The sequence below is a fragment of the Thunnus albacares genome, chromosome 10 (assembly GCF_914725855.1).
Source record: "Thunnus albacares chromosome 10, fThuAlb1.1, whole genome shotgun sequence".
Classification (NCBI taxonomy): Eukaryota; Metazoa; Chordata; class Actinopteri; order Scombriformes; family Scombridae; genus Thunnus; species Thunnus albacares.
The window spans coordinates 23,927,912-23,954,701 of record NC_058115.1 but is presented as its reverse complement, the minus strand read 5'-3'; the positions used below and the strand labels follow the sequence as shown (position 1 = coordinate 23,954,701).

Below are 26,790 nucleotides of genomic sequence, written 5' to 3'. Positions count from 1 at the left end.
GGTGGTGATAGAGACTTACTGTCATCAGAATTATCAGCTACAGTTATCACTTGTAGTAAGGCCGATAGTTTAGTTGTCAGATAATTGTTTGCATTCATTTGCAGTTTACAGTTGGGTGTAAAGAACTTGCCTGTCTTATAATCAGGAGATTTTTGTCGTTGTTGTGGATATTTTACAAGGTACAGTGCTGCTGGCCGTGCTGTAATTTAGTAATTTAATCACCATTTTGAACAAGACATTTTTGTTTTACTGGGATCAGATTGCTCAGTAAATCATCAGTTGGCTTTCTAACCTACACAGAGGAGGAGACACTGAAACAATAAATTTGTGAAGAAAAATAGTCCAAATGATGGACAGAGGTTGATAATATTACAGATGCAGCTCTGTTTTCACTGAGAGGATGTGTGGAAAGCCAGTAAAATCAGCTAAATTTTGGCAGCAAACTTTGCATTTTATTGCCTCACTGCTCGACTTGTTATTGACTGTAATTTTCCTCCATAAAAATTGGTGATTGTTACAAAATTAGTTGGCTGTTATATTAACATATCTTTGGAAACTAATGTTACTACTAACAACATTGTTCTCAAACAGATGTCTGACATTATGCCAGACCACAAGCTTGAGCTGCTGGTAAGTCTCTCAAAACTGATAAGATGTACATTTATAAATTACATAGTATAGTTTTTCCCAAGGAGGTCCATTCACACTGAGTAATAGTGAGGGGAAAGGAATTTATGTCAGCCAGAGCTTCAGCTGGTTGAATGAGTGATTGGGCAGAGAATTAGAAATACTGAAGAACCTAAACATAATGGTAGATAATGGACACGGAGGAATAACATTTTTAAAATTGCATCGTGGGCTGAACATAGCACCTTAAGTAACTCAGTATTAATCACACATTGTAGTGACTTCATAGTAAAGCAAAGCTAAATGTCAGGATTAGTAGGCAAACAAATCATGCCGTGCCAGATAGCTTCTCTTAGTCGAATAAAAATTTACACATTTTTGTTCTACAGTAATTCAGTGTGAACTGTTGGAAACAGTTGCAACCTCAGTTTTGAGTCTCGCTTGTAAATCAAGTGGCCAGTTTTACAGAGCCAGCGGACATCTGTAGTTTTGATTCTGTCTCAAAGATAACATAATGGATTTAAATCTGGCACAAATCCGTTGTTCTAAACCTATTAAGTTTACCCAGCCCTTAATCCAAATTGCATTTGTGCCTGCGGTGTTGAGCCCATAGTGACACGCCCACACCTCCGCAGAACCCTGCGTGGTCACATTGCCAGATTTGGTCTGAATGCGGCCATAGTCTTATACTGTGAAGACATGATTCATCATGCTTTTATCTGCGGATTTAATTTTGTTTATTCATCAAAAGGGCCCTGTTTAAATTTTAGGTAGGCCTATGTAACCTCACAGCGTTACCTAAACAAACCTATTACAACAGTTAGGTATAGTGTTGGGTTTTTTGCCTTAGTCCTGTCTCTTTCTGTACCGCATTCATTCATTTGGTAATCAGCAAACTAAAGTGACCACTGTTGTATGGTCTAATTATTAAGATCTATGAGATCTTTAAGCCTAAATTAAACACACTAAGCAAAACTTAAAATTTCCTTTTTTAAAATGGCTTAAATGTTATTCTTTTATTTAATTTGAATAGGTAGTACATCAACATAGATGATGGATTTTTAGAGTCCCTACGTTTGTCTTACTGTTGGGGACTGCTGCTACTGCTCAGTGTTATACAGCATATGACAGATGATAGAGGAAAGCTACAGTATGCTCAGCCTGGCTCTTGCAGTGATTGCTTTTGGTTGGTGTAACTCTCTTGTCCTGGCCAAGGACCCCCTTCTGCATTTAGCTCCAGAATGAGGCCCCTTTTGAGAAAAAAAAAAAAAATTCTATCTGGATAGCCCTCATGAGAAATGTAGCTGTTGTCTCACTTGATAGATTGCAATAACAGTGAGAAGAGACTCATACATGAAGACTTTCTTTTATGATTGTCAGAACAAATCTACAATTTCACAGTGCATTGTCTCTCCCTTTACTGAATCTACACAACGCCTTAGGGTGCTGTCAAGAACTGCTGTTACTGCCTCCGCCCTTTCAAAACCACTGGACTGAAGCATTCAGTATATTCACTAAAATTATTTAAAGGATGTAGATTAAAAAGGCCTAACTTAAATCCACAACACTGGAATTTTTTCCTAGTCACACCAAACAATCATTAGCAGCAAACCAAGGAGGTTGTCATGACAATTCAGCTATGTTTCTTCTTCACTGCATCTCGAGTCCTCCGAATGAATGAGTGTGAATGTAAGGCTGGGACGTCAAGTGCTTTTCAGCTACACATCCCCTTTCCTAACTAATCTCTCCTTCCCTTGGGGAGAAAGAAAATGAATGTAGCAGTAATGGTGAGACCCGATGAGAAAAATGAATGTTCTCATTCTGGAAAGTCGACATTTTCTTTTGGGAAAGGGGGGGGGGGGGGGGGCGCACAGAACACACACAACTCAGTCAGTTCCCAGTAGATACGCTACATTAATAACCCTCCTCACACCGCTGCCAGGTGTCAGCTCGTCACTGTCTGAATGACTTACCTGCTTGTCTGTTTTGGGCAGAAAACAGGAGCCCTGCCCCCCATTTTGAGTAGGCACCACTGACTGACATCTTGAATGCCGTTTCCCCCCTTATTAATGTCAATTTGCTCAGCAAATTGCAATCGGATCAGTTTTTCTTGGACGGCATTTTCGGTGGTATTTTTGCTTGTGGTTGGTTGTCCATTCAGAAATACAGGGAGATGTGGGGAGGCTTGTCCACCTGAGCAAGATGTTTTTAAAATATGGAGTCTCACATTTAGCCAGGCTCTTAAGGCGCTGGGCCTAACTTACACACAAGTCCATTTTTCAACCTGAGTTTTAAGTCACTCAGTTTTTCTGAATATTTACTGTTCTCTTTCCCATAGAGTAAAGAGAGCTTTAGATACAGGTTTTACTGAATCAGCAGTGTTCCTTACAGCCAAATTGTTTGTTTTTACACTACAGAATAGCTACGTTTTAATCAGACTTTATTGTTGAAGAAGAATAAACCCACTCTTGATGCCATGCTGCAAAAATGCACTGCATCGCTCATATGAGTTGCATCACATGAACGTAGACAGCTTGCCATATTTTTTTTCTCTCTCTCCCAGTTTCTTGTTTCAGTAGAACTTCCCCCATTTCCCGGCATTGGTATCATTGGTGACCCTGTGCTGTTCTCTGTTGGAGTGTCAGGATTACGCCAGCTTTTACATTCGCTGGTTAGTTCCAATTGTATGGTGGAAAAAAAGGACTACGTTGAGGGAGGAGAGCCAAGCTACTGGAATGCCAAGACAAATGGCCGACTAGGCCAACGCGAGCATGTGGAATAAATTTTTGCTGTCCGAGCTTGTTATTCCTGTGTTGTCAGTGATTGTTTGGGCTACTTAAATGGCCGATTTTCTCCTTGTTGCGTCAGTCACCTCTAGTAATTTTTCAGTCACTCTTGCGTCTGTGACATGCTCCGCAGGCTGAGATTTAAAAAGTCTGTAGGTTAGTGAACTTTGAAAAGAATTAGGTGGTTTGATAAAACATTATTCTGCACCTCCAAGGACATGTTAACCAAGAAAGCCATGAGCAAAAGACAGGATAAAACATTCAGTATGTTTAATTGAAAGTTTAAAAATCCAATCTAGGATAAACTTAAAGGTTTGATATAAAATTTGGCATCCACAGTGACAAATCAGTGCTTTAGGAAAGCCAAATAGATGCATATTTACTTGAATATTTTTTGGTTAAATTAGATAAAGATTATCGTAATTATATTCCATTGTGTCTTCCCTGGAGTAACTCATTTGAAACATGATTTGGTTAAACCTAAATCCTCATGAATGGAGGTAGATAAGGGCACCGGCTCAAGTGAAAGCTTAGTGGATTGAAAGAAAGAATTTAGTTTGAAATCCTCTAACTCTTACTGATTGTCAAGAACCGCATTAAAATGCATTTGCTGCCACATGAACACTCAGGGAATCCCATTGCTTCACTTCTCTGTTGTGTTTATGTAAGCACACTGCTCTAAAGATAGCTAATAGACATTCAGCACTTCATTTTTTTCCCCTATCCTCATCCATCAAAATGAATTAAACTTGGCATGTCAAGCCTGAGCTATGAATTCCCATGGATTTCAGGAGAGCCCCTAACATGCTATTTTTTTTCCTCTGCTCAAACACAACAGTGACAGTGATGGAGGTTTTATAATTTGTGGCAATTATTAGGTCTGCAGTCTGGAGACATGACACATACTCCCGACACCTGTTTTTGCAATCCTCGTTGATTTTCACTGTCACAGCCGTGGCCTGAGCAGTAAGACGGCAGAGGAGGCAGACAATTACATCAGCGTACCTTCCAGTCAATCATGACGTTTTTTTGAAGGTGCTTAAAATGGATTTGTAATGATGAAATTAATGTCCTTCAGCTCACACTTCACGGTTACATCACCTAAGAATTATGGCTGGGGGGAGGGGGGATTGTGTTGTGATATGTTAAATTATACCGTTGTATTTTTGTAACTGCTTTGAAGATAAATATTAGAAAATGAAATATTGTAAAAAGCTTAGCTTGGCATTTGCTCAGTATGAATGAAATCAAAGTTTTCCAAGTTCTGCTTACCACTGAAATATTACTTTTTCAGGAAGTGCATTAATATTCTGTATATTTTCCCTGGAAGGAGTTTTGCAGCATCTAGCATTTTGCCTTGAGCCATCAACCCATGGGCCATATATGTGTGAATATTGTTTATTAGGCCGGCGCTGCGCACAGAATCAAAGCTTCTCCTTTATACCGAGGAGCATTTTCTTTTTAAAATACTTAACGCCTTCAATTTTTCGGTCCCGCTGATTGCTGGAGAGCTGTCCTGGCTCTCATTCACTGTGTCTCTCCCCTTTTGTCTCTCTGTTTCAGACATCACTCGCCACCAGGTTTGCGCAGGAGGCCTTTGGGAAGCAGTACAAACAAACCATCGGCCTGGATTTCTTTCTGAAGAGAATAAGCCTTCCAGGTGAGACACCTTCATAATCTTTTGGGAGTGCTCACTTGTTCAGAGACTCAGCACGGACACGCGTGTTGCAAAAACACGTAGCAGCAGACTGCAGACTTGTTAATGCAGTAAAAATACTTTGGATGTGTATTTTAAGGTTGCAGATAGACAGACTGACTTAACTGTCAGTTGTTGTTTTTAATCAACCTTCAGATTTTGTATGTTTGTGTGTACTTACACTATCAGTGCTGAAAAGATCCAGATTACCTGAAGCTGTAACAAAGAGGCCATTTGTTCCACCTTCCCTTCTCTTTCTGTCATATTTCTATCTCTCATATTTTCTTGTGCTATTCGTATTTTCTTGTCCATAACATTTCCAGGCACAGCTAAAGTTTATTCTTCAGGTTAACTCGGGAGCTGAATGTGTCTTTTCTGGTAGCTCCTCATTGTAGAGTGTCTGCCACTTCTCAGGCTTATTCACTCTGAAAGCTCTTCTCTCCAGAGCAAACAGCACACTCTTTTTTTTCGACTCCACAAGGCCAATGGACAGCTTATGTCCAAACGGGCGAGCCTTGCTCATAATTCTGTGGGCACAGTACAGAGTAAATACATTTACATTTTATATTCATATCCCCATATGATCCCCACGTTCAACTGATCTTTGTCCTGCGCCACATAAAACATTCATGTTCTTATTTGTTTATGTTGAACCCGCAGAAATAAAGCCATACTCTGTATCCCCCTTAGATCTGTAAAATAAATGTTTATTGACTAATGCTATATTTAGATGAAAGTACTCCATTTTTACTTCCTAGCATGTGAAATGGGGATTTTCAGCATTTTAAATGGCATTTCTAAAACTCTGCCAAGGCCTAAGCTCCAGAAATCTGCAAAGTGCCTCTATTCTTTCATTACTAATAAAACAACATTAAGCAAGGGCAAATTAAGTGCTAAAAGTAAAAGTTATGCTGATTTGTGACTTGGCTGAAGGATTCTATTTTGATTCTGTGTCAGTTTCAGCTTATGAGACTTAGGAGAACTAAACCCCCAAAAATGTTGTGGTGGAGTCAGAATGAAAAGAGCCAACCATAAGCACAGGCTGGGCTCAACTCCTTAATACGAACTCGAACAAATGCTGTTAATCGCGTGACTTCTCTTTCCAGTAAGTTTCTTTCCTGAAATAATTATTGTGCATTTGAGTGCTAAACTGTAAACCTTTGTTTAAATATAGTGTACATACATCTGTATCAATGGAGCAGCAACAACATGGGTTCAACACTAGAGTTGTTAAATGGCCCATTTTCTGGGGAATTGGGTGTTGATGAGCTGATGAAGAGGAGGGTGGCTCTGCAAGCTGGGTGGTCCCAAACTTCGTTAGGACCCCCACCCTGCCTTGTATTGGAGAGGTTGTGTGGCTCTCCGGGTCTCTGTGGGGCTGTAAGGGTCTTTTGCAGCGGGGGGGAGAGTAGCCTATAGCCAGTGTTGGCCCCCTTTCACCATGAAGGCCCAGCTTGTCAAACTTAATGTACATTTTCCAACGCAGGGAGAGGTGAGGCGAGGCCGACTGGCACACAACAGCCTCCTCTGTGTGTGCTTTTTATAACAATACCTCTTCCAGATGTCTCGGCCAAACCAGCGAGGTACAGGCAGCGAAGGGGATTGACCAGAGATGGAATTAACTTGATAAATTCTTTCAAACCAGAACTGTCGGAAGCTTCTGCATCTGCGTCGGCTTCACATCAAGCTGAGAGGATGATTTCTTAATCAACTTTAATCAGCTAATCGCCTGACCTCGTTATCAGTTTTAATGTTCGTCTATCGGGCTCGCAGGCAGAGTTTCTACTTCTTGTAAAAGCAGAGAAACGTCACTGGTGTTGAGTCAGCGTGAATCTTTGAAACACAAATAAAGCTAGTGTCCGGGCACGGTGGATGGGTGGGGATGGCTCTTTATAACACCAAAGAACCGTTATTCATTGCACCCCTCAGTGTAGCTTTACATTGACACTGTATAGTCTAGATGTAGTGACTGTGAACTTCAGCGTTTCCTTCCCTCGCTTTAAAAAGGGGACTTATGAAGGGGTTGAGTCGTCCAGCCGTGTCCACAGTGTACGCTCTGCTCCCCATCGCCGCTCCAGCCCAGCGCAGGGCCCTCATCACACCGACATAAACTCCTCGCTGTCTGGTCCTCCCTCCTCCTCTCTTTTTGACTTTTTTTTTTTTTTTTCAACCACCCCTTTCATTTTCCAGAGGAAGAAAATATTTATTTGGATTTGGTTTTTGTGCCCTTCTTTCTCTCTCTCTCTCTCTCTCATTCAGTCCCTCTTTCTCTTTCCACAGGCATGAGGACAAGAGTCTTCTTTTCCTCTTATTTTGTGTTTAATTATTGCTATTTTCCTTAACAGCACATAATTCTCCTCACTGTCCTTACTTGGCAGGATATGGCACAATGCAAACAGCTCTTCCCAGGCTAATAAGAAGTCATTTTTTTTTACTGCCAGGGTATTGAGAATGTTTAAATTAGAGGGTAAGCGTACCTATTCATCCCCCTTAATCTCTGAGCTGGATATTCTTGGATGTGAGGTGTGGGTGACCTGCCAGGCAAGAGTGCTTAGCTTGAAAGATTAATCCCTGATTTATTGTTTCCATTATGTACATCAACAACGTTGACTTTTATTATAGAGATCGCTCACCCAAAATGCAGGCTCCAGTTACAGCTGACTTGTTATTTCCCCAGGATTATAAGTTTTGTTAAAACAAACAATGATTAAAAAGGGCAAAAACATCCAGAGTGGAAACCCAAAAATTACAGCATTATAACGTTTTTGCTCATTTTGTCAATTTTTTTCAATTTAATTTATTAGCAGACAAAAGTATTTTTTAGAAAAAAGTATGGACTCTGAAACATTAGTGCAAGCTGATTTTTAAGTTTTTTGCCATTCAAATATCAATCGTTATTTTACATCACAGGTTATTCTTCTTTCCCCTTTTTCTCCTTTAGGCAATTTGAACGTGACCCTGCAGGTGTGGGATATTGGAGGACAAACGTTAGGAGGGAAAATGCTGGATAAATATGTATATGGAGCTCATGTAAGTTCACACACACACACACATAAACTCATCATGTCGCTACTTTTTTATTTTTTTCACATAACAAACACAGTTTATCTTTGGTTTCTGCAGCGCCTTTCTTCTTGTACTTAACTGCACTTGAGTCTTTTATTCCTCCAAAGGAAGCTAAAAGACAAACTGTCATGAACTCAGTCACAGGAAGGATAGGAAATTAGTAAAATGCACAAATCAACGGCTTGCGACAACGGTGAAAAAGTCATAGGAAGCACAGGAAGAATTAGTTTCCAATTCCCCATGTAGAGCTGTATTGGTGACTCTGGTCAGGCTTATTATTACAGCCTCGGCAGCTTCATTCAGAACCTGCCACTCCCTCCCTCTGCAGCCATATCATAATAAACTAGCAGGTCAGTAGAGCTTTAATACTCTGTGTCAAATCTCTACTTTTTAAAGAGTTGTTTTATTTTGCTGTTTCATGCCAGATTAAACAAATGTTATTATTACTGCATATCGTAAGTAAGATTGTGAGCAATAAAAATAATCAAAAACAACAAGTAATTCAAACTGAAACTATTTGAAGGAGTATTTGATATTATTCTTCTCAAAATGAAGGAGACTTCAGGGAGTAAAATAGGCTACTAAATGATGTATTTACTCTCACTTCTCCTATGGAAAACTAAACAGCATGTTGATTATAATGACAGCTGTGCCCTTTAATTTGTGTCAGTGCGTACTAGTTTGTACATCAGCATCCTCAGGTTGCTGTGTTGCTATGGATGAGTGCTATCTGTCACCTCCAAAGTGTCTCTTCATTGAGGAGGCCTGCTATAAGACTACACTGTGTCTTATACGAGAACCACACAATAACAAAAGACCTAGCATTTGGGTGCAGGAAGGGAAACTGTCACCATACGCCAGCTATGTCCAAGTACACTTAAGTCATATTTGACATCAGTATGATTTTTTTTTCCCCTTCCCATGAATCTACAAGGCTTTAAAAATAGTGAAAGTGACACATTTATTGGCATTTTCTGTGCTCTGCTCTAAATTGAGCACTTATTGTGTGTACATTAACCACATCTGCCGCACTTCCTCTACGGTCACTCTCCTTCTTCAGCGAGATGTCGTACATCACTGCCACATTACGGCACGTTGCTCAGGGAGTTTCTCGTCAGCGCCGTATGGAACTTTCACACCTATTGTTCAGCACTATGCGTCCTGTAATCAATCATGGCTGTTCGGAGAGACGCGCGGGTAATTGTCGGAGGCGTAAGCTGTCGTCACCGTCCCCGCGTGTTGTGACAGTGCGTGTCTGCTGAACAAAAAGGAGCAGACACCCCTTCAGTCGTGTTGCATCATGCAGCTTAAAGTAAAGACGTTTACCTTGGCTCACATTAATTTCCAAGTCCTGTAGAAATGACACAAGCTCGAAGTAACGATAACAGATAGTTGAGTGATAATTTGTGTTGAATTATGCCATCAACTCTTGTATCTGTGTTTACTTTTTGATTAATTTGTGTTTGTGTAAATATCTCTGTCTGGAGTATTTGCTTAAACATGGCTCTGGTGTTGTTGCATGACTGTGTAGAGCATTCAGTGTTGAGGATTACATAGGGAGGAGGAAAATATCTCGAAGTCTCGAAATGTCTCATTCATCAGCTCAGATAGTAGATAACTAGCCCTAACTTCTATTTTTCACTGAATTTCAAGTGTTTTATAAAAATGAGAACTCTTGATGTACAATTTTCATTTTAAAAACAGACCCACATGAATCCAAACAGTGAATCATAATAGTACTAAACATAACTTAGAGTATGTGTGAGTGTGTCCCTTAATAGGCGAGTCTGTCCCCTACTCTAAGAAGAGGAGCAGTGCCACCTACTGTTCCCTTGCTCACTCTATATTACTCAATATCTTAACATGAATGAAAATCAGCTAAAAACACTAAGCTGTGTACTCACAACCAGTCTCTCCCACTGAGTAAATGAAAGGTGGTTCAGCGAGCGTCAGAGTCAACATTGTTCCTCTGTCTTTCTCCAACGCAGGGCGTTCTCCTGGTGTACGACATCACCAACTACCAGAGCTTTGAGAATCTGGAGGATTGGTTCAGTATGGTGAAGAAGGCCAATGAGGAATGTGATATTCAGCCTGTTGTCTCCCTGATAGGAAACAAAAGTGAGTATTACACATATAACAACACACAAACACACACACAAGTTGCTTGTTCTCATCATCTCGTGAGAACATTAAGCCTGTTAGGAGTATTACAGTACTTTAAAAAAAAAAAAAAACTGTTCTGCAGTTTGTGATTGTAGAAAGCTTTGACAAATTGCATTATTTATTTTAATTTCTACCAAATGGCTGCAAATGAAATGAGGTTATCTTACATGTGTTGGACTGATTATTTCTCTATCTATTCATTTCACCCGGACACATTTTTCATTTTACTTGACTGTGTTTGTGCGTGGAGGAGTGAGTGTTTGATGGTAGCAGACGTGTTTGTTAGAGCACCAGATAACTGATCTGTGTGATAAACCTGTTGATAAGAGAGTGAGGTTTTGGAGCGATGGGAATGCTGATGTTTGTGAACTCTGGGGAGTGAGTGACGATGATTTAAGATCCCTGGGCCAATGGACCTAGGGCACCGCTTATCTGTGGCCCCCCTCCCTTTTCAGTCAGTATACCTCTAACCCCCCCCCCCCAGGCCCGAGCCTCTGCTCCTGTCCCGAGTCATCGGTTAAGGAGAGGAGACGAACTCGACGTTAACCAGACGGCTCTCCTCCTATCAGCCTGCACCCATCCACCCACCTCCAAAATAAAGAGTAATAATGATGACTCTTTTTAAACATCCTCTTGACAGATGTGGAGTCATGGCTGCCGTCGTGTTATTGTAAAGCGAGGCGTCAGTGTGTGTGTGTGTAATGGTGACTGTCCACCTTCCCGGGCGATGATGAACGGTCAACAGAGTGGTGCCTGCACACAGGAAGCTCTCGCTAATGTTACTCAACAGGGACCATAGGTCACGGTTTAATTCGCCTGTCTAGAGCAGATTCTCTTGTCTTTGCATCCGTTGCATCTCCTAATGCCCCGGCTTTAACGGTGGGCGCCTCTGTATTTAGGCTAGGTTTTGGGTGTGTGGGTGAGTGTGTGTACTGTAATGTTTAAGTAGTGTACATCCCGCTGTCAGGCTCCTCACCCCCACACTCACACAGTCATGCTCCCCCTAATGGCTCTATTGCCGAGAATGGCCCATGTGTGTTTTTTCTGTTCCTACAGGCTGAAAAAAGGAAAACAAAATCCCACACAGATTGCCCCGCTAGGAGCAATCAATTACCTTGCGAGACTTTATGAATCCCTGAACCCTCCCATGGACTCCTTTTTTTTTCAGAGCTTGAAGAGAGTTAGTCTAGCCTCTAGTTGGAAATGTCCACACCTACATTTCTGTTTTAGTTTCTTTCTCTCCACCCTCTCTGTAAGTTTTGCAGAAGATCTTTTAACCTTTTTAAGTATTGTGGCATTTTCTTTTTCCAGCCTAAATACTCACATTAACAATGAGCTGAGCTTACAAATACACAGCATTCTTTTGGGAGCGGAGTTAAGATTTCTTTGAACTAGTTCCCATGATGTCGGACTGAGTGAGGCAACATGTTTGTGACGACTGAAATAGAAGCACAGACATAACAAGGAGCTTATAAAAACGCTACAGATTTATGTCTCTGTGAGGACTTGTCTTAGGGGATATTTTGGTGTTTCACCACTCAGAGATTTTTAGTGTTTATACTCAGATAAACTAAGGTGAACAGTGGCTGTAGAAGTCACAGCACGGCAGTACTTACATGCATCCACTATGCAGCTGAAAGTTTTTTTCCCCATGTACTAAAAGACCTGTTGCAGTGTTTTACATTTTTTTTTGTGTTCTTTTCAGATAGAGTCAACATTGAGGCTACAGTCCAATGTCACCTTGTTTGGCTTACTAACAGTACATGTGCTGCAGTATACATTGAGCTTAAATTTCCTGAATTGCCCTGCGCCTGCCTCCTAGTTTAATTTGAACAGTCTTCTTTACCCGGCGTACGGTAATTGAGCCCATGGACCAGACTGGTTCATTAATGATACTGTCTCCTCCTCTCCTTACCCTGGCCTGACTGCCCTCCTGTGCCATGTCACTGCGAGGGAACAACCTTTCCTTTCTTCGGCTTAGCATGGCCGGCTGGGGTTAAGTGTGCTTGTTAAGCACCAGTATGCTGCACCCCCTTGCCCTCTACATGCTGCCCAGAGCCTTGTGTTAAATAATGGCACCACTTGTAACAATTCGGAGAGGAAGCCCATGAAATATTTTATTGAGGACACACATATGTGCACACAATTATTTATGCAAGTGTGTGCACGCACACACAGACACTCACTTTACCTAAGTGCATAGAAACATGCACTTAGGTAAAGCAACACACTTGTGGAGTTTCTGGGAACACATGGGTAATGGAAGAATGCTAAGCTCTTGGTCTGTCTAAACATACTATAACTGTTTATTACAGTGCAGCCCAGTGTAACACTGTATGGTACACAGGAACTTCTCAAGAGAAATGTTGGCTTGTTGCACAGACATCTCCTCCACCACTCGAGTGTTTCATTTTTAGTAGACTAATAAGTGCAGTGTGTTTTGAAAGAGTAAACGATAAATTCTGTTGCTCTTTGCTTAACAACAGCTGCATCTGGCCTATTCAAGACTGTTTGCCTTTTAGGTCAGAGATTGTCTGAAGTCACTGATATAAGAAATATGGCATACTGTTAGCAGTTCTAATTACATCGTCCTTGAACGGGACCATCTCTATTTTAAAATGACTTACGTTACTGTTTAAAGTTAATACTTGAAATTAGTGCACATATTTCTCTGTAGACATTAAGCTTGTGTCGTTTATCAAACCAATTTGTTTTTATTGAGCGGGGATCGCAGGACCCCTGCTCGCTCCCCACACATCACCCTTCCCATTGCTAGCGCTCTCTCCCTCAGGAACTCCAGGAGCATCCATCATGGGCTTGTACAGCCCTTATTTGGGTGACTTAAATGGGTTCAGTTCTCTTAACCCCTCCTCATCACTCATGGCTTTTTGCTCAGAGGTTCTAACACTGTTCACTGCTGATCCACTCAGGCCTGCCATGGGAAACGTCCCGTTCTACAGGGAGATAAGATCCCGCATGAAGAGAATTTGTACACTCAATTATGTCTTACCTGCTTTTCTCTTCTGCTCTGTTTCCTTTTACCCTCGCTTTATTCTCTAAGTCCCTATCTTGCGCCATCTCTCAAACACACTTGCACATTCATTTTCATTCCTGTGCAAACACTAACTCTTTCAATCACATACTTAGACTGACTCTTAAGGCTTATCTCTCACATGTGTAGACTAACACTTCTGCTGTAGCTGCCTTTACTTACAGTAATGTCTTTTCATTGGCTCTGTGTCCCTGTTGTGTTAAACAACATACGTGTGTTTGCCTTCTGCACGCTACGGCAGATCTCACCGCATACCGTTACCCGTCGCACTTCTCTCTCCCCAGTTTTCCATCCAGCCATGTGAAAGTCAAAGCGAAACATGGATCTTCTTGTGAAGCATGTCCTTGCCACCAACATTGTTAGTCTTGAGTTGTTTGCCCCCTTGGCAAGGCCTCTGGTGAAGTTGAAGCCTCTCCCCCCTCCCCACCTCTCTCACCCCCGTCACCTCCCTGCCCCTGTAAAGCTGCCACAGTTCCTGTCTGTTCAGTGTAGGCCTGCACATTTCTTAATAGAGAGATGCTCAGAAGTCCAGGAGCGCAGAGGAGCTCAATGCGCTTCTGTTTTTGGTTTAGCTCAAAAATGTTTTTCCTGGCTCAACCCACTCGTACTTAGGTCCTCTTACAACAAACTAAAAGGTCCTAATTGCCCCCAAGGGAAAGGTTTAGCCACAATAGACATTAGGTGGGACAAAAGCCCAGTACTCTTACCCCGGCACCCTCACCCCTCCCCAGATAGAAGGGATGAACACGTCAGCAGTGTCTGTGTTGCACTGTGGGTAGTGCGACCACAGGTTCGACACTGTAAAACATTATATATACAGTATATAGACCTAGTAATGCACGGTGTATGGTTGGATAAAGATCTGGAATGTTTACAGTTTACAGCAAATCCAGTGTTTCCTGTTTCTCTTTTATATTTTATTAAAGGCAAAGGGCCAGGATAGACGTGTTTATCAAATTGTCTCAGTAACTGCACTGACTGTAGTCGGCTGTCTTTCTGTGAGACGGGATGGGAAATAAAGATTCAGGTTACAACAGGGATACGGAGGGATGAATGAAGAATTACAGTTGTATAACACTGCTGCCGATAAGTCAGCGTAAAATTACTGCCGTCAATACTGTCTAGCAGCAATGAAGAAATACTTACCAGGGTTTGCTACGAGTGCCAATCTGGTATTCTATGCAAAATGTACTAAATGCTTAGATTTAATTGTAACAACTCTTTGACCCAGCTCTGGTCCCTGCACTCATCTCTCTTGACTCTCATGCCTGTCGAAACATGGAAAGTCCTCATTCATTTTAGCCATCCATAAAGCAAATATTGTTGCACATGCAGTAGATGATCAGTCTTCGAATACCTTCTTGTGTGGTAAGTCATGGGCCATTTGAGTTGCACAGCGCAGCTTAGCCACCTGACCTGAGTGCAGCCTGGAACCCTCATCATGCTCAGGCTGTACTTTATTTCTTCACTTCTCCACAACATTGATATGGAGGAATTCCTGGAAGGGGCCTTGCTGACACAGGGCTGGGTAAATAACCGATTGATCTGGATCCACAGGCATATATTATAAATGTATGTGAAAAATCAACACAGTTTTTCCCTCTTTTTTTTGCTAAATCTACTTTTTTGAGGTGTGAAATATTACATCACTGACTTTGCGCCCTGTTCCCGCTTCAGGTTTTAACTTGGACGGTGTTTGCTCAGGCAGTCATGAGCAGAACTCACTTTTCCATGTTACAGTTCACTGCTGCGGCTTTAAGTTGAATATGTAGGTCAGTCCAACGCATCGTTGCTACGAGCAAAGATGATATTTCACATACATTCATAATATATGCCTGTGGACTTAATTATGAATAGATTCATGATGCGATGCGTACAATTACGAAGGCTCCCCTGTGCTCCGTATAATTATTACAGCTCATAGTTATGCTGCCGGCTCACAGAGGCATGTATTACTGCTTGCCCATAAAAGTCCACTTAGTTTAACAGCGACAGGAGAGCTTGGACGACATGGCCAGTGAAACCTCGGGCAGCGTCTTGTGCGGTCGGCTCAGAACTGGGCCTTTTGTTCACTTTTCATAAGTCCTGGGAGCCCGTTAACCCAGCCTGCAAGGCCCTTGGCCCCATGTTTTACTGTAGCAGTGACAGCCCAGCACTCCAGCTCTCTGCCTGCCTCTACAGCTACTGCTGGACACTCTGTTTTACATTCCCTGACCGGGGAGGAAGACCACATTGTTTTACTAGCCGCTGTGGAGTATCTGATTATGTTTTAAAGTGTGAATGCTTGTGTGTGTTTGCACGTGTGTGTGTGTGTCTGCACATCTTTTCACGAAGAACGATCAAATGACAAGATGAGCTGTGATCAATGAGCTGTCGACAGAACACTTCTGACCTAGTGGAAAGCGAGTCCCCTAACGGCCCCGGCCCGTTTCAGGCCACCGGGGCAGGGGTGCCGCAGCACAAAGAGCGCTCTGTCTCTGTCAGGATTCCCCCGAGGACTCCTGCACAGGCCCCGCTCACCTCGACAACACCAGCCTACTAACAGCACTTCATCTGTCTGTACTCACTTGAAAAAGTCATGATAACATTATTAACTTAGCTTCAGGTTTTAATATGTTGATGATTATTTCACCATACTACCAGCCATTATACAATGACCAAAGTCATTAACAGCAATATAGAACTGACTACATTGATCTTGGAATTACATTCTCCTCAATTTTAAGGGGATTTAAGGCCAGAAGTAATATTAAAAAATATTTTCAGACGCTTTTACATTAAATTTAGATGTTCCAGTCCTGAGAAAATAAACAGTGCCTACTATAAACAATACCTACACTGTTAAGGACTAATAAAATGTGCAAGTGTACCGTTTACTTGACTTCTGAATGACGGCATAGTGTACTTATTTAGGAGTAAAGAAAGCACAACTTCTGTGACACTTTTTGTATTTTTTTATTGAACAAAGATAAACTGGGAACTACCTTATTAGGGGAAATAAGTTATTATTTGCTTTTACATTATGCTGACCATATTTAGAATACAGGTAGAGTTATCACGCCTTTCACATTTCAAAACACAGTTTTTATGAGCTCTCTCCAAGTCATGTAAACCAGTTGGACCCAATCATTTAAACGTTTCACATAAATACCACTAGTCATTCTAGTCATTTTGCTTTATTAGCCACTAATGCTGTGAAAGTTAAATCAATGTCTAATTCAATCAAGCAGCACACTGAATGATTCATTATACTTTCACAGACTTTTTGAAGTTGTAAAAGTTTCCCCGCATCTTGTACTAGAAAATTTAGGGGTAAATAAAACGTCACTTGCAATTAACCTCCTGTATTCTTTACCACGCTCGAAGAGGAAATTATTCTGTTGCTATTCCAGACTCCTCTATTGCATTTTCAAAATTAACATTGATTTTTAAGTGTACTTTAATTTATTAGAAATCATATACTAACTTGTATTATTTACTTATATATATTTTTTTAGAAATTGAGCTTGCTGGTAGGATAATATGGCATTGATATATATAGTATAACAACACACTAATCACACAGAAAACACACAGTAAACTGACCTGTAATATCATTGTAATGTGGGTGACTTGGACCTTGGAGTTTGTGACCACTTGTGGTGCTGTAGAGCAATGTTTTGATTTATACTTCATAAATTGTACTTAATTTAAAGTAGCATTCCACTTAAATTTAAATTTTAAAAATGTTAATGCAAAACAGCTTTTTTTCCAACCCCAACCTGCCACTTATTTTTTCATTTTTATTTAAACTTTATTAAACCAAAGTCCAAGTCCCATTGAGGTTGGAGACCCGGTCAAGTTGCAGACAAAATAGTGCAAAACCAGGCAATAAATACAAAAATACTGACAACTGATAACAATTTAAAAAAGGCTAACAGAGGAGCCATTTACCATAAAATAAATAGTCTTGAATTCATCAAGATATATAAAACTCCTTTTGCAGACAAGTGAAAGTGAAGTAGAAAACATGTAAAGTCTTCTTTCCTGATCTCTGTCTGAACATCTGGGTCAGACAGCAGATGTGATCCGAGATCATGACTGCAAGATGAACTCGGTGAAAGAAGTTAACAAAGATATGACAGAAGTTTGCCCAGAATGGCTTCATAAATAAAAATATACCAATGTCTCAGTCAATGTATGGACAGAGAAGACATTTTTGGTAACATATCTCCACACGCTATGAGTCCAACATTCGGCAACTCTGTGCTGCTGCATTGATCTAAAAGGTTGCTGCACGTAACCAGGATGCTTCGAGACGTGTGAGCACTTCTTCTGCCTCAGAAATGATGACGGCGTTCTTATGTAATTGAATGTGGTGAAGCAGTTAGAGCACAAAACCCTATTGAATGTCAGAGCTGCAGAATAGTTCTGGGATGTTTTTATTAACTGTGTAGTGCATAGTGAACATTTTGCTCAGACAGTTGTAAATCATTTCATTAGGAGTCGGAGTATACAGTCTGAACTGGTTCATGGTTGTCATTGAGGGGAAACTGAGACGAACCCTCTTAACAGGGTCTTAAAGGCATAGTGTGAGGTAATGTTGGAAGTGATAGGTTCTCCCCAGGGGTTGATTAGGCTCAACCCTGTAACTTTCGTTTAATGGGATATGACCCCTCAGAGCCCCGAGTCTCTGACAACACACGGCCCACCATTACTACCACACACAGACACATAGACACACACACACACACAGTTCACACATTCCAGCCTCAGCTCTCGTTCTCCCTGCTACACCAACTGCTGTTTAGTTTAAAATGAGGCTGTCGGCAATTAACTGTGTTAAGTCAAGCTTATTCTACTGGCTGTTGCTCGCTGGGTAAACTGTTACAATTGGTCCCCAGCAGCCGGCTTGGTAGAACAGTGAGTAGGTGTCTCTGTTATCGCAGCAGGGTTTTAAAAGGCCCACTGAGGATCTCACAGTGCAGTGTAGATTTTCAGGCTGGGTAGCCAACATAGACCTATTAATTTATTGTTTCGCCTTGGCAATGTCTGCTGGTGAAAAAAGAAATTAAAAAAAAAAAGTCGTACTTTGTTCACATTTGGCCAGTTATCAATGAGAATATCAATAAAAAGTGCCTAAAAATGGAAGGTATGTTGCCAGTAACATTTTAGCTTTGGTGTATTGTTTTCCACCTTTAATACAAGACTTTTGTAACTTTTTAAAGAATAAATAACACATCGTTCTTACAAATGAAAAGCTGAATTCATCAATGTTAGCTATTGTTAGCAAACTTTTTCCACTTTTGCTACCCTTACATCATGTTTTAGCATTAGCATTATCCTGTAATGATCACTTTTGACCACAGTGGCAACTTCTACTCTCAGTTTCAGTCATGAAATATGGCCCCTTTTAACCAGATTTGCAACATGCAAGCTGCAACTTGCAACATGAGATCATTCCCTCTCAGGATAATTTTAACACATTTAACTAAACAAAAGAAACTCCATACTTGTGACTCACACATAGGCATGCCAGAGGACTGTAGGACTCACACGTTTATCTGCAATTTGAGTGACTATTTGTGGCACTGTTTGCGATCTGCATGTAAGCGAGCCTAAGCAACAGTTACAGAATAACAGCGTAATAAAATCAGTAAACTCATTCTGTAATGTCGGTTACAAAGCAGAAACTAGCTAAGGTTCGCTAACATTATCTTAGATTAGCCAGCATCAGCTGCTGGTTAGACCAGGCCAAGTTAGGCTGAAGCAGCAAAACCACTGAGTGTGTTGAACTGGATAGGGAGGTGTTTTACTGCTTATGAATTCAACTTTCCATTTTTAAGAGGTGGAATGTCTTATTTTTCTTTCAAAAGTTACATAGCCTCACATGAAGTCTTAGCCCAATGACAATAGTGTTAATTCATTATTTTTTTACTTATTTAATTTCAATCACTGGCAGTTGGTGCACGCTCTCTTCAGGGAAAGGTCATTAGTTTTTGTTTAAAATTTGCTCCAGGCAGATTACATCCAACCTCTTTACCGATTCAGTTTTCATGTTTTCAGTGACATAAAAGAAAACCTGTCCAAGTCTGTCTGGATTCAGGATAATCTGTTCTGAGTGAGAGGATTCTTTCCATGAGGCAGCTAAGCTGACATCCTCACAAACACCAACTTTTGGAGAGGAGCATCCATATTTTCTTCTCATTTGGTTGTGTTCCCATTTATGTAATAGGTCACTGTTATAACAAACCAGTTATTTACGGTAAAAGCCTCATTTATCCATTAGATATCAATCTCTAACTGTTGTCTTGTAATTCACAGCATTGACAGGCAGACCATTTAAATAAACACTGATGGTGACCAGAGCGAGGGAGGGCCATCGCTCTTGACGAGTGATGATCCCCTCTACTATCTCTATGCGCTCAGAGGCCTAAACAGTTTATTTCGTGTTTGCAGTCACTTCCTAGGAGTTGTTAGGCTGATGTACAGTTTGACAGAAACGGAGGGAAACCAGATCATCTGAGGAAGATTGTTTTGACCTGATAAGTAGAAATGGGTACATTAGGGAGAAAAATGGAGCAAAACACTAAAACTGTGGGATTAGTCCTGTATTCGGTTTACACAGACAGATGCCACATGCTGCTAAATTCTTGTGTGTGAGAATGTGGGCCCACCTTTTATTTTGTGAGGGACCTATTAGTAAGTAGCTGCTCATAAATCACGTATTGCACCAAGAACACACACAAAATCGAGAGTGAGGAATGTGTGTTTTTACACTTAGTGGTGTATTTATACGTTAGAATATATGTCGACAAAATAATCTCACTGCAAGGTTCATTTAACAGCTACTCTTGAGCTTTCAGTTATATCACATGGTCTTCATCAGCAGATAGTTTGCTCAGTTGTCATAGATTTGTAGATGGGGGGAAAAAAGTACTGACACGGGTTTAAGCGCTAAGAAATATGAAACATCTGGGCTGATGAAGCTCATATGATACAATCGAAAGCCCCAGAAAAGTCACTAAATAGACTGTATGGTGAGATTATTTTGTCAACTGCCGTTTTCCAGGTCAGGAATGAATTTTGAAATCCAACATTAGAGTTACAGCTGCAATAAAATGATTATTTTAGTTGTTGTTTAGTCTGCAGAGACTATGAAATGTCAAAAAATGGAAAAAAAATAAATAAAATAGCCGCCACAATTTCTCTGAGCACAAGTTGACATCTTTGAATTTCTTGTTTTGTCTCAACAACAGTCCAAAACCCAAAGATATTCAATTTAAAATGATGTATTTGACAGAAAAGAAAAACAGCCAATCACCACACTTCAAAGTTGTTTAAAAAAAGTGACGATTAATTGATTATTAGAATTTGATGGTGATTGTCTGGCGGACTTCTTTACTTTTTATTTTTCTGCTGTTTTTTTTTTTTTTTAAATATTCCTTGCAGCCTAGTTCTGAATTTACCGTCTGCTTGATGCTCACAGGCAGGATTCAGATCCTTCACTCACTCGTACCTCGTTTTTACTTACAGTAACGTGCCACTCTTCCCCTGATCCTGAGCCGCTATGTTAATATTGGCTAATCTAACCGTGACACATGATTGATAACCTTTCCCAAGTGTGCAGGATCCAAAGGATTAGCAGTGTTTACTTGTAGTAGCATGCTGGGTACCTCCGCTGTTAATGACTGGAATTAATAACCTGCTGACGCCCATGAGACAGCTATGTTTATGTACAGGCAGAGACGTGACAGTCTGCCCTGGACATTGAGTAGATGTAAAAGTGTCTGCCCTTGCCCAGAAAGGTTTGTGTTTATATGTCACTTATGATGATGGTAATATATGTTTTAGTCTAAAATGATTCTAACCAAATGTATTTTTTTATCTGTATGGATTGGCCTTTAACATTCTTGGGTCATATGACTTACTGAGATATTAATAATACTGAGTTAGTGCAGTGTTTACATTTCTCCCTCGCTATGTATCTGTCTCTCTCTTTCTCTGCTTCTGGTTTTGTGCTCCCTCACACACACACACACACACACACACACACACACACTAATGGGCATGAGAACGGGGTAGAGCCTTGACAACTTCAATGAAACCTCACACAAAGAGTAAAACTCGCGGGGACGAGAGAAACGCAACACCGTACAGTAGCCCGACCTCCTCCAGCTACCATAGACGTGTATGCACCAGATACCGGGCGTGGCCGCCTTTCCGCACAAAGCCAGAAATAAAGAGCGAAGCTATTGCTTTCAGCAGCAAGACCCTCAGGTGACCCTCCTCATCGACCTCGGCATGACCCCATAGCGAGGGAGGAGAGAAGCAAAGCGCCCGGTATCACTGCACAGGAGTCGAATGCATGGGGACGCCACCACAATAGCTAAAAGGGAAGGTGCTGTCATTGTGTGCTCCCAGTAAATCAGAGTGAAGATGACAGTCTCAGTTCTTGAGCCTTGTGTGCCCACCTTAAAGGCCGACACGCTCATAAGTCAAACTGTTTTCTCCATCTACACTCTTGCTGAGAGTTTAGCCTGAAGTCTTCGGTCATCCTCGCATTGTTTCTTAACCATTTCTCCACAGCTGGGCTGGTTTGTCTGTTTCAGGTCAAATAGAGGTTCATGGCTTCAGGGTGCAACTGTACTAGACTTACACTGTGGAATGTGTCACATCAAGCTTTAACACCAGCTGGGAATGGGAGCTCGGGGCTACTGAATTGATCATTTCCACTCTCGAAATCCCTGAAATGAATCCCTCATAAATTTAAAAAAATATAACAATCAGCTGCTGTAGCTGCTGAAAGCAACATAATTGAATTACGCTTTGTTTTAACATGTCTTTATGTGCACCGTCCTTATAAAATAGGCAGACGCGTTCCATCTTAACTCAAGTGTAAACTGTTATCTTTTCTGTTTATGTTCAGGTATGTGACAGTTAACCCCGAGAGAGTGCTGTATAACCAGTTTTCTCACCTCACACTGTGTTTTCTTCCACAGTTGACATGGAGCACATGAGGACAGTGAAGGCTGACAAACACCAGCGCTTCTGCCAAGAGAACAGCCTCATCAGTCAGTTTGTATCGGCCAAGACGGGGGACTCGGTGAGTATCAGCTGATTCGACAAGTTACAATAAAAGTGTAAAAGTGACTTTAATAAGGTTTAACCTTTCCCTTTTTTATTTTCCGTTTGTGTTATCTCTTTCTTTAGGTGTACCTTTGTTTTCAGAGAGTGGCTGCTGAGATTCTCGGTATAAAGCTCAACAAAGCAGAGATAGAGCAGTCCCAGGTGAGCCCTTTCACTCAAATTTCACCAGTACTTCTATGCAGCTGCCTCCTTAAGCTTATTTGCTCCTAACTAAGATATGAAATTTACATTTTTTCTCCTCTGCTTTGACCATTCTGCTCATAAATGTATAATAGATTGGTAAAAGAGTGAAAGTTGAAGATGATTCTTTAGTTTTCTTCTCTCCTAGCATGATATGCAATGTTACGCCTGAACGTAAGGGAGGTCACAGGGAGTGTGTTAGGTCAGCGGAGGTCACCACACACTGTAAAGGACCTTTTGTTGTGTAAACACGAGTTTGTTACGTCTGCCTCCTGTGATCGTCTACCTGCCACTGACACTGCCCATCTGTAAATAGACCCACATTGACCACATTAACGCGTGAAGTCAGAGGTGAAAGGTAGGCAGTTGTAGGGGTGAGAAGGTTAGGTTGGCTGGCTGATTTATTTGGTTTATCTCCCACCGTTTTGGGCCAAAACAGGGTCTCAGCTTGCCAGCCAGACCAATGTGCCCAATGGTGGCAGCTGTAGGATTTACAGGGTCACCTCCCCCAGAAACATTAATCCTGGCTCTGATATGACCAGTTGGAGCCACACTGGCTGGGTAGTGGTTGATGAGGCTGGGGGCTACAGAGAGGTCAGGACCCCCAGAGAAGGGAGAGCATGTAAGGGAAGGACTGGCCAAATTCTCAAGCCCCTCTCCCATCACCGACACTGCCGCTAACTGAAAATGACCACCGGCTAATGGAGCCGTCCATCTACTTTGCTCTGTTTCCCCTCCCTTGATAGCTCTGTCAATAAAGCAAAGTGCTTTAATCCAGGCTAATCAAGCAGGGTGAGAGGCTGGATCCAGTACACTCCTCAAGGAGAGAGGTGAAGACGAGTTGACAGAGAGACAGTGTGATGGCGTGAAGTGTTTTTTTTACATTCATTTATATACAGTCTAGACAAAGTTCTGAATCATTTTTGTGGAAAGAATAGTGTAATAATAGCCCCGTTGTGGTGGCTGTGTTGCCATGGCTCAATAACTTTGAATGTGCACTAGTGAAAGTGCCTACTGTAAAATACAAAGTGAGTGAGTGTAGAATACTTACACATTTATAAAATGAAGACTTAGTGGCTCTCTTAGCCTCATCAGTATATCTGAGTTAACAGTAGTTCTATAACAAAAAGTTGCCAGAAACCTTAAATTAGCAAAAATCATAAATATTTCTAATTATGTGCCTCCAAATCTGCACAAAAGCAGCAGCTGAATGATTTTATCCAGTCTAATTTCCCATCCAGAGCAAAAACAACGGCATACAAATTCTCAAAAAGATGATATAGTTTTATAATGTGTATGAAGGAATGACATAATGAGATTGTGTCATGGATATAGAGATGAAGCTTTGAGCAGGTCATGGCTCAGGGTCTAGCCGTGGGGCCAGTAAAGCCTCATTATCAGCTGTCAGGTTTAGAGAGCTGAACATGAGGGTCACAACCCCTGACAGTATTATATCTGCCTGGCAGCCCTCTCCGTCATGGTCCTCTGTCTGCTAGATCAGATGGCGAAGCCACGAATCACTCACTGACTCCGACACCAGGCTTCAGCAGCTCGTTAATCAGACAACCAACCAGGTGCCTGGTATTCAGCCATGTGCTCTGCTCTTCGGTGGTTGTGTAGCTTAAAGACCAGCAGCCTGTCGCACCAGTACCATCAAATGTTGGCTGATTTAATTTGGACTTCCTACTACGTCCAAACTTATGTCCAAACTTGTTGCACCAATAGATATATTAAGTATATATGGTATAAAGAGACCTAGAGGAACAAATACTGCCTTTGTTTACGTTGGCAACATACAATTAGATTCCTGTATTGATGAGGAATTCTCTATAACAATTTTCACCCTTTTGATCAGGGAATTTAGTCACATACGATAGTTCACCTTTATATTATCTATGTCTCTATTAATCTTCCTTTACTCATAGCTAGTAGGAGGGAAGTTACATACTATGAAAAGAAGACAGTTCACTGTGGCACAGAAACAATTGGTTGAGTAATCGATTGGTAGATTGACAGAAAATGAATCACCAACAATTTTGATAATGGAGTAATTGAGACATATCAAGTAAAAAATGCCAAACATTTGCTGGATCCTTCCTCTCAGAAGTCAGGACTTGTGTCTGTCTTTTCTCACTTTGTCAACTGAATATTTTTGGGTTTTGGTCAGACAAAACTAGCAATTCAAAGATTTCAAATGAGGCTACTGAACAAAAACTAAACAAGTGAAAGAATCAACAGATAATCAAATGAATGAAAATAACTGTTAGTTGCAGCCCTAATTTAATGTGTTATGTTTAATCCTTTTACTCTCAAGATTGTGTTTCTTTTTTTTTTTTAGCATTTGTTTTTCCATTAAAAATCTGAAGTTAAGGATTCTGGTTTCATGATTCATTTTTAAAAAGTCATGTTGTTGGCTTGGCCGTGTGCGCTTGCTGTGCCCACTGAGGTCATGCTTCACATGTTTTTGTCTGTTTCTCACATTTCTTGTTCATTTCTCTCAGTCTGTAACCATCTCCTCATCCTCACCCTATCTGGCTTTGATCTCCATTGTTTTCACTCCTATCATCCTCTCTCATGCCTTTCTTTTTCCTTTTTTTTTTTTGTCCTTTTTGCTTTCCTCCATTTCTCCACTGGCGTGATGTGTTGAACCTGCTCAGAGGATCGTGAAGGCTGAGCTGGTGGACTACCCACAGGATGAAGGCCCAATTAGACAAGAGAACAACCAGAAAAGCAAAATATGTTCGGTTCAATAGTTGGAAGTATGTCTCCAGTTACATAAATATATTTCAGTGTATCGGTTCAATGAAAACACAGCAGCTTTGTAGTTGTGGTTCAGATTAGAGCTTTAGAAAAAGTAGAGAACCTCATCGGACCACTAGAACCTAATCGCACCTCTTCTGTTGTAGTGTTATGATAGAGTTGACAGTATTATGTTAAACTGTCTAAAGAATCCAAACTATGTGGGTTTTGGTGAGTTGTTGAGTGATGTAGTGAGAAAAACCTTTATGATGGTAACAGACATGACTCCAGTTTGACCTGTGTGTCTGTTGACCGGCATAAGCAGGAGTGCACAAATTTTTTTTTACCAATGACTTATATCATTGCATGGATTTTTTTTTTCTTTTTAAGGCCGTGTGCCAAGAAATGTTTGGCAGGCTGTAGGTTGCAGTGTCTCAGGCTTTATTTCACTGCAATCAACAAGTGATCTTAAAGAGAATTAGAGAAGATTTCTTTACTATCTTGAACTCTTTGTAGAGCTGTAGGGTGAAGTGGATTTACAGCTAGAGACTGATATATCTACGGGGCCGATAAGCTTTTTGCAGATATAACAGCATTAATGTATATGAGGGGTGAACCAAAAAATTCCTGGAATTAAAAAAGAAACAAAAAACTGTCATTATAAATCTTTCAGTAGTACCTTTCTAATCCCTTTCAAACTAGTCTCAATACAGCGCTTCTCCCATTCCTGGAAAAAATTTCCTGTAGTCGTCTTTTGTCATCGTGTCCAGAGCCTCCTGCGATTATTCCTGGATTTCTTCCACGGTGGCAAATATTCTCCCTTTCAGTCCCAATTTGAGCTTCGCCGAGCTGTAGACATACGCTACCTAGCTTTAAATCCGATAACTAAACCATACTCCCGTGCTATTGATGGCTTCTGGAAATTTTTGGTTCCCCCACACGGAAACACTGACAAGTATGAACTGAAAAATGATCTGCTCAGTACATATCTTTGTCACAATTTATAAAATCTAAATTAAGGGATCCTAATCAAAATGCTTATGTAACAAAATCACAGCTGTTATATCATTTTTATCAATATCAACCTCAAAAACAAGTATTGGTCGGAGATAACCAGTGTTTTTTGAAAATATAAATAATTGAGTTCCTCAGCATTTAACACTGTGCAGACTTATTGCTGTGGCAGCGTTTTAATTGCGTGTGTGTGTGTTTGTCTGTCTGTTGGCATCTTTTCAGCGAGTGGTGAAGGCGGACATTGTAAACTACAGTCAGGACACCGTGGCCAGGACAGTCAACCCCCCTCGCAGCTCCATGTGTGTGGTGCAGTGACCCCTTCTAACACACACACACAC

The 26,790-nt window shown here is 41.0% G+C and overlaps 1 protein-coding gene and 1 long non-coding RNA gene across 6 annotated transcripts in view; one reads left to right on the top strand and one right to left on the bottom strand.

Moving 5' to 3' along the window:
• The window catches only part of rab28 (RAB28, member RAS oncogene family), a 47,962-nt gene that overhangs the window by 2,047 nt on the left and 19,125 nt on the right, over positions 1-26,790 (top strand). For 2 of the 3 annotated variants that reach the window (XR_006405351.1, XM_044363786.1), the window contains exons 2-7: positions 4,977-5,073; positions 8,051-8,139; positions 10,164-10,293; positions 22,372-22,475; positions 22,583-22,660; positions 26,675-26,751. Coding sequence is in view for 2 of the 3 variants with exons in the window: in XM_044363786.1 (XP_044219721.1) it covers positions 4,977-5,073; positions 8,051-8,139; positions 10,164-10,293; positions 22,372-22,475; positions 22,583-22,660; positions 26,675-26,751 (575 nt within the window). In the remaining variant the exon portion in view is untranslated. Of the gene's footprint in view, positions 1-4,976; positions 5,074-8,050; positions 8,140-10,163; positions 10,294-22,371; positions 22,476-22,582; positions 22,661-25,356; positions 25,459-26,674; positions 26,783-26,790 lie in introns of those variants that run through there. The other variant, XM_044363787.1, reaches the window with a different exon arrangement.
• The window catches only part of LOC122990427, a 188,667-nt gene continuing 172,079 nt past the window's right edge, over positions 10,203-26,790 (bottom strand). For all 3 annotated transcript variants that reach the window (XR_006405355.1, XR_006405353.1, XR_006405352.1), the window contains one exon: positions 10,203-10,277. This is a non-coding gene — a long non-coding RNA (uncharacterized LOC122990427). The remainder of the gene's footprint in view (positions 10,278-26,790) is intronic.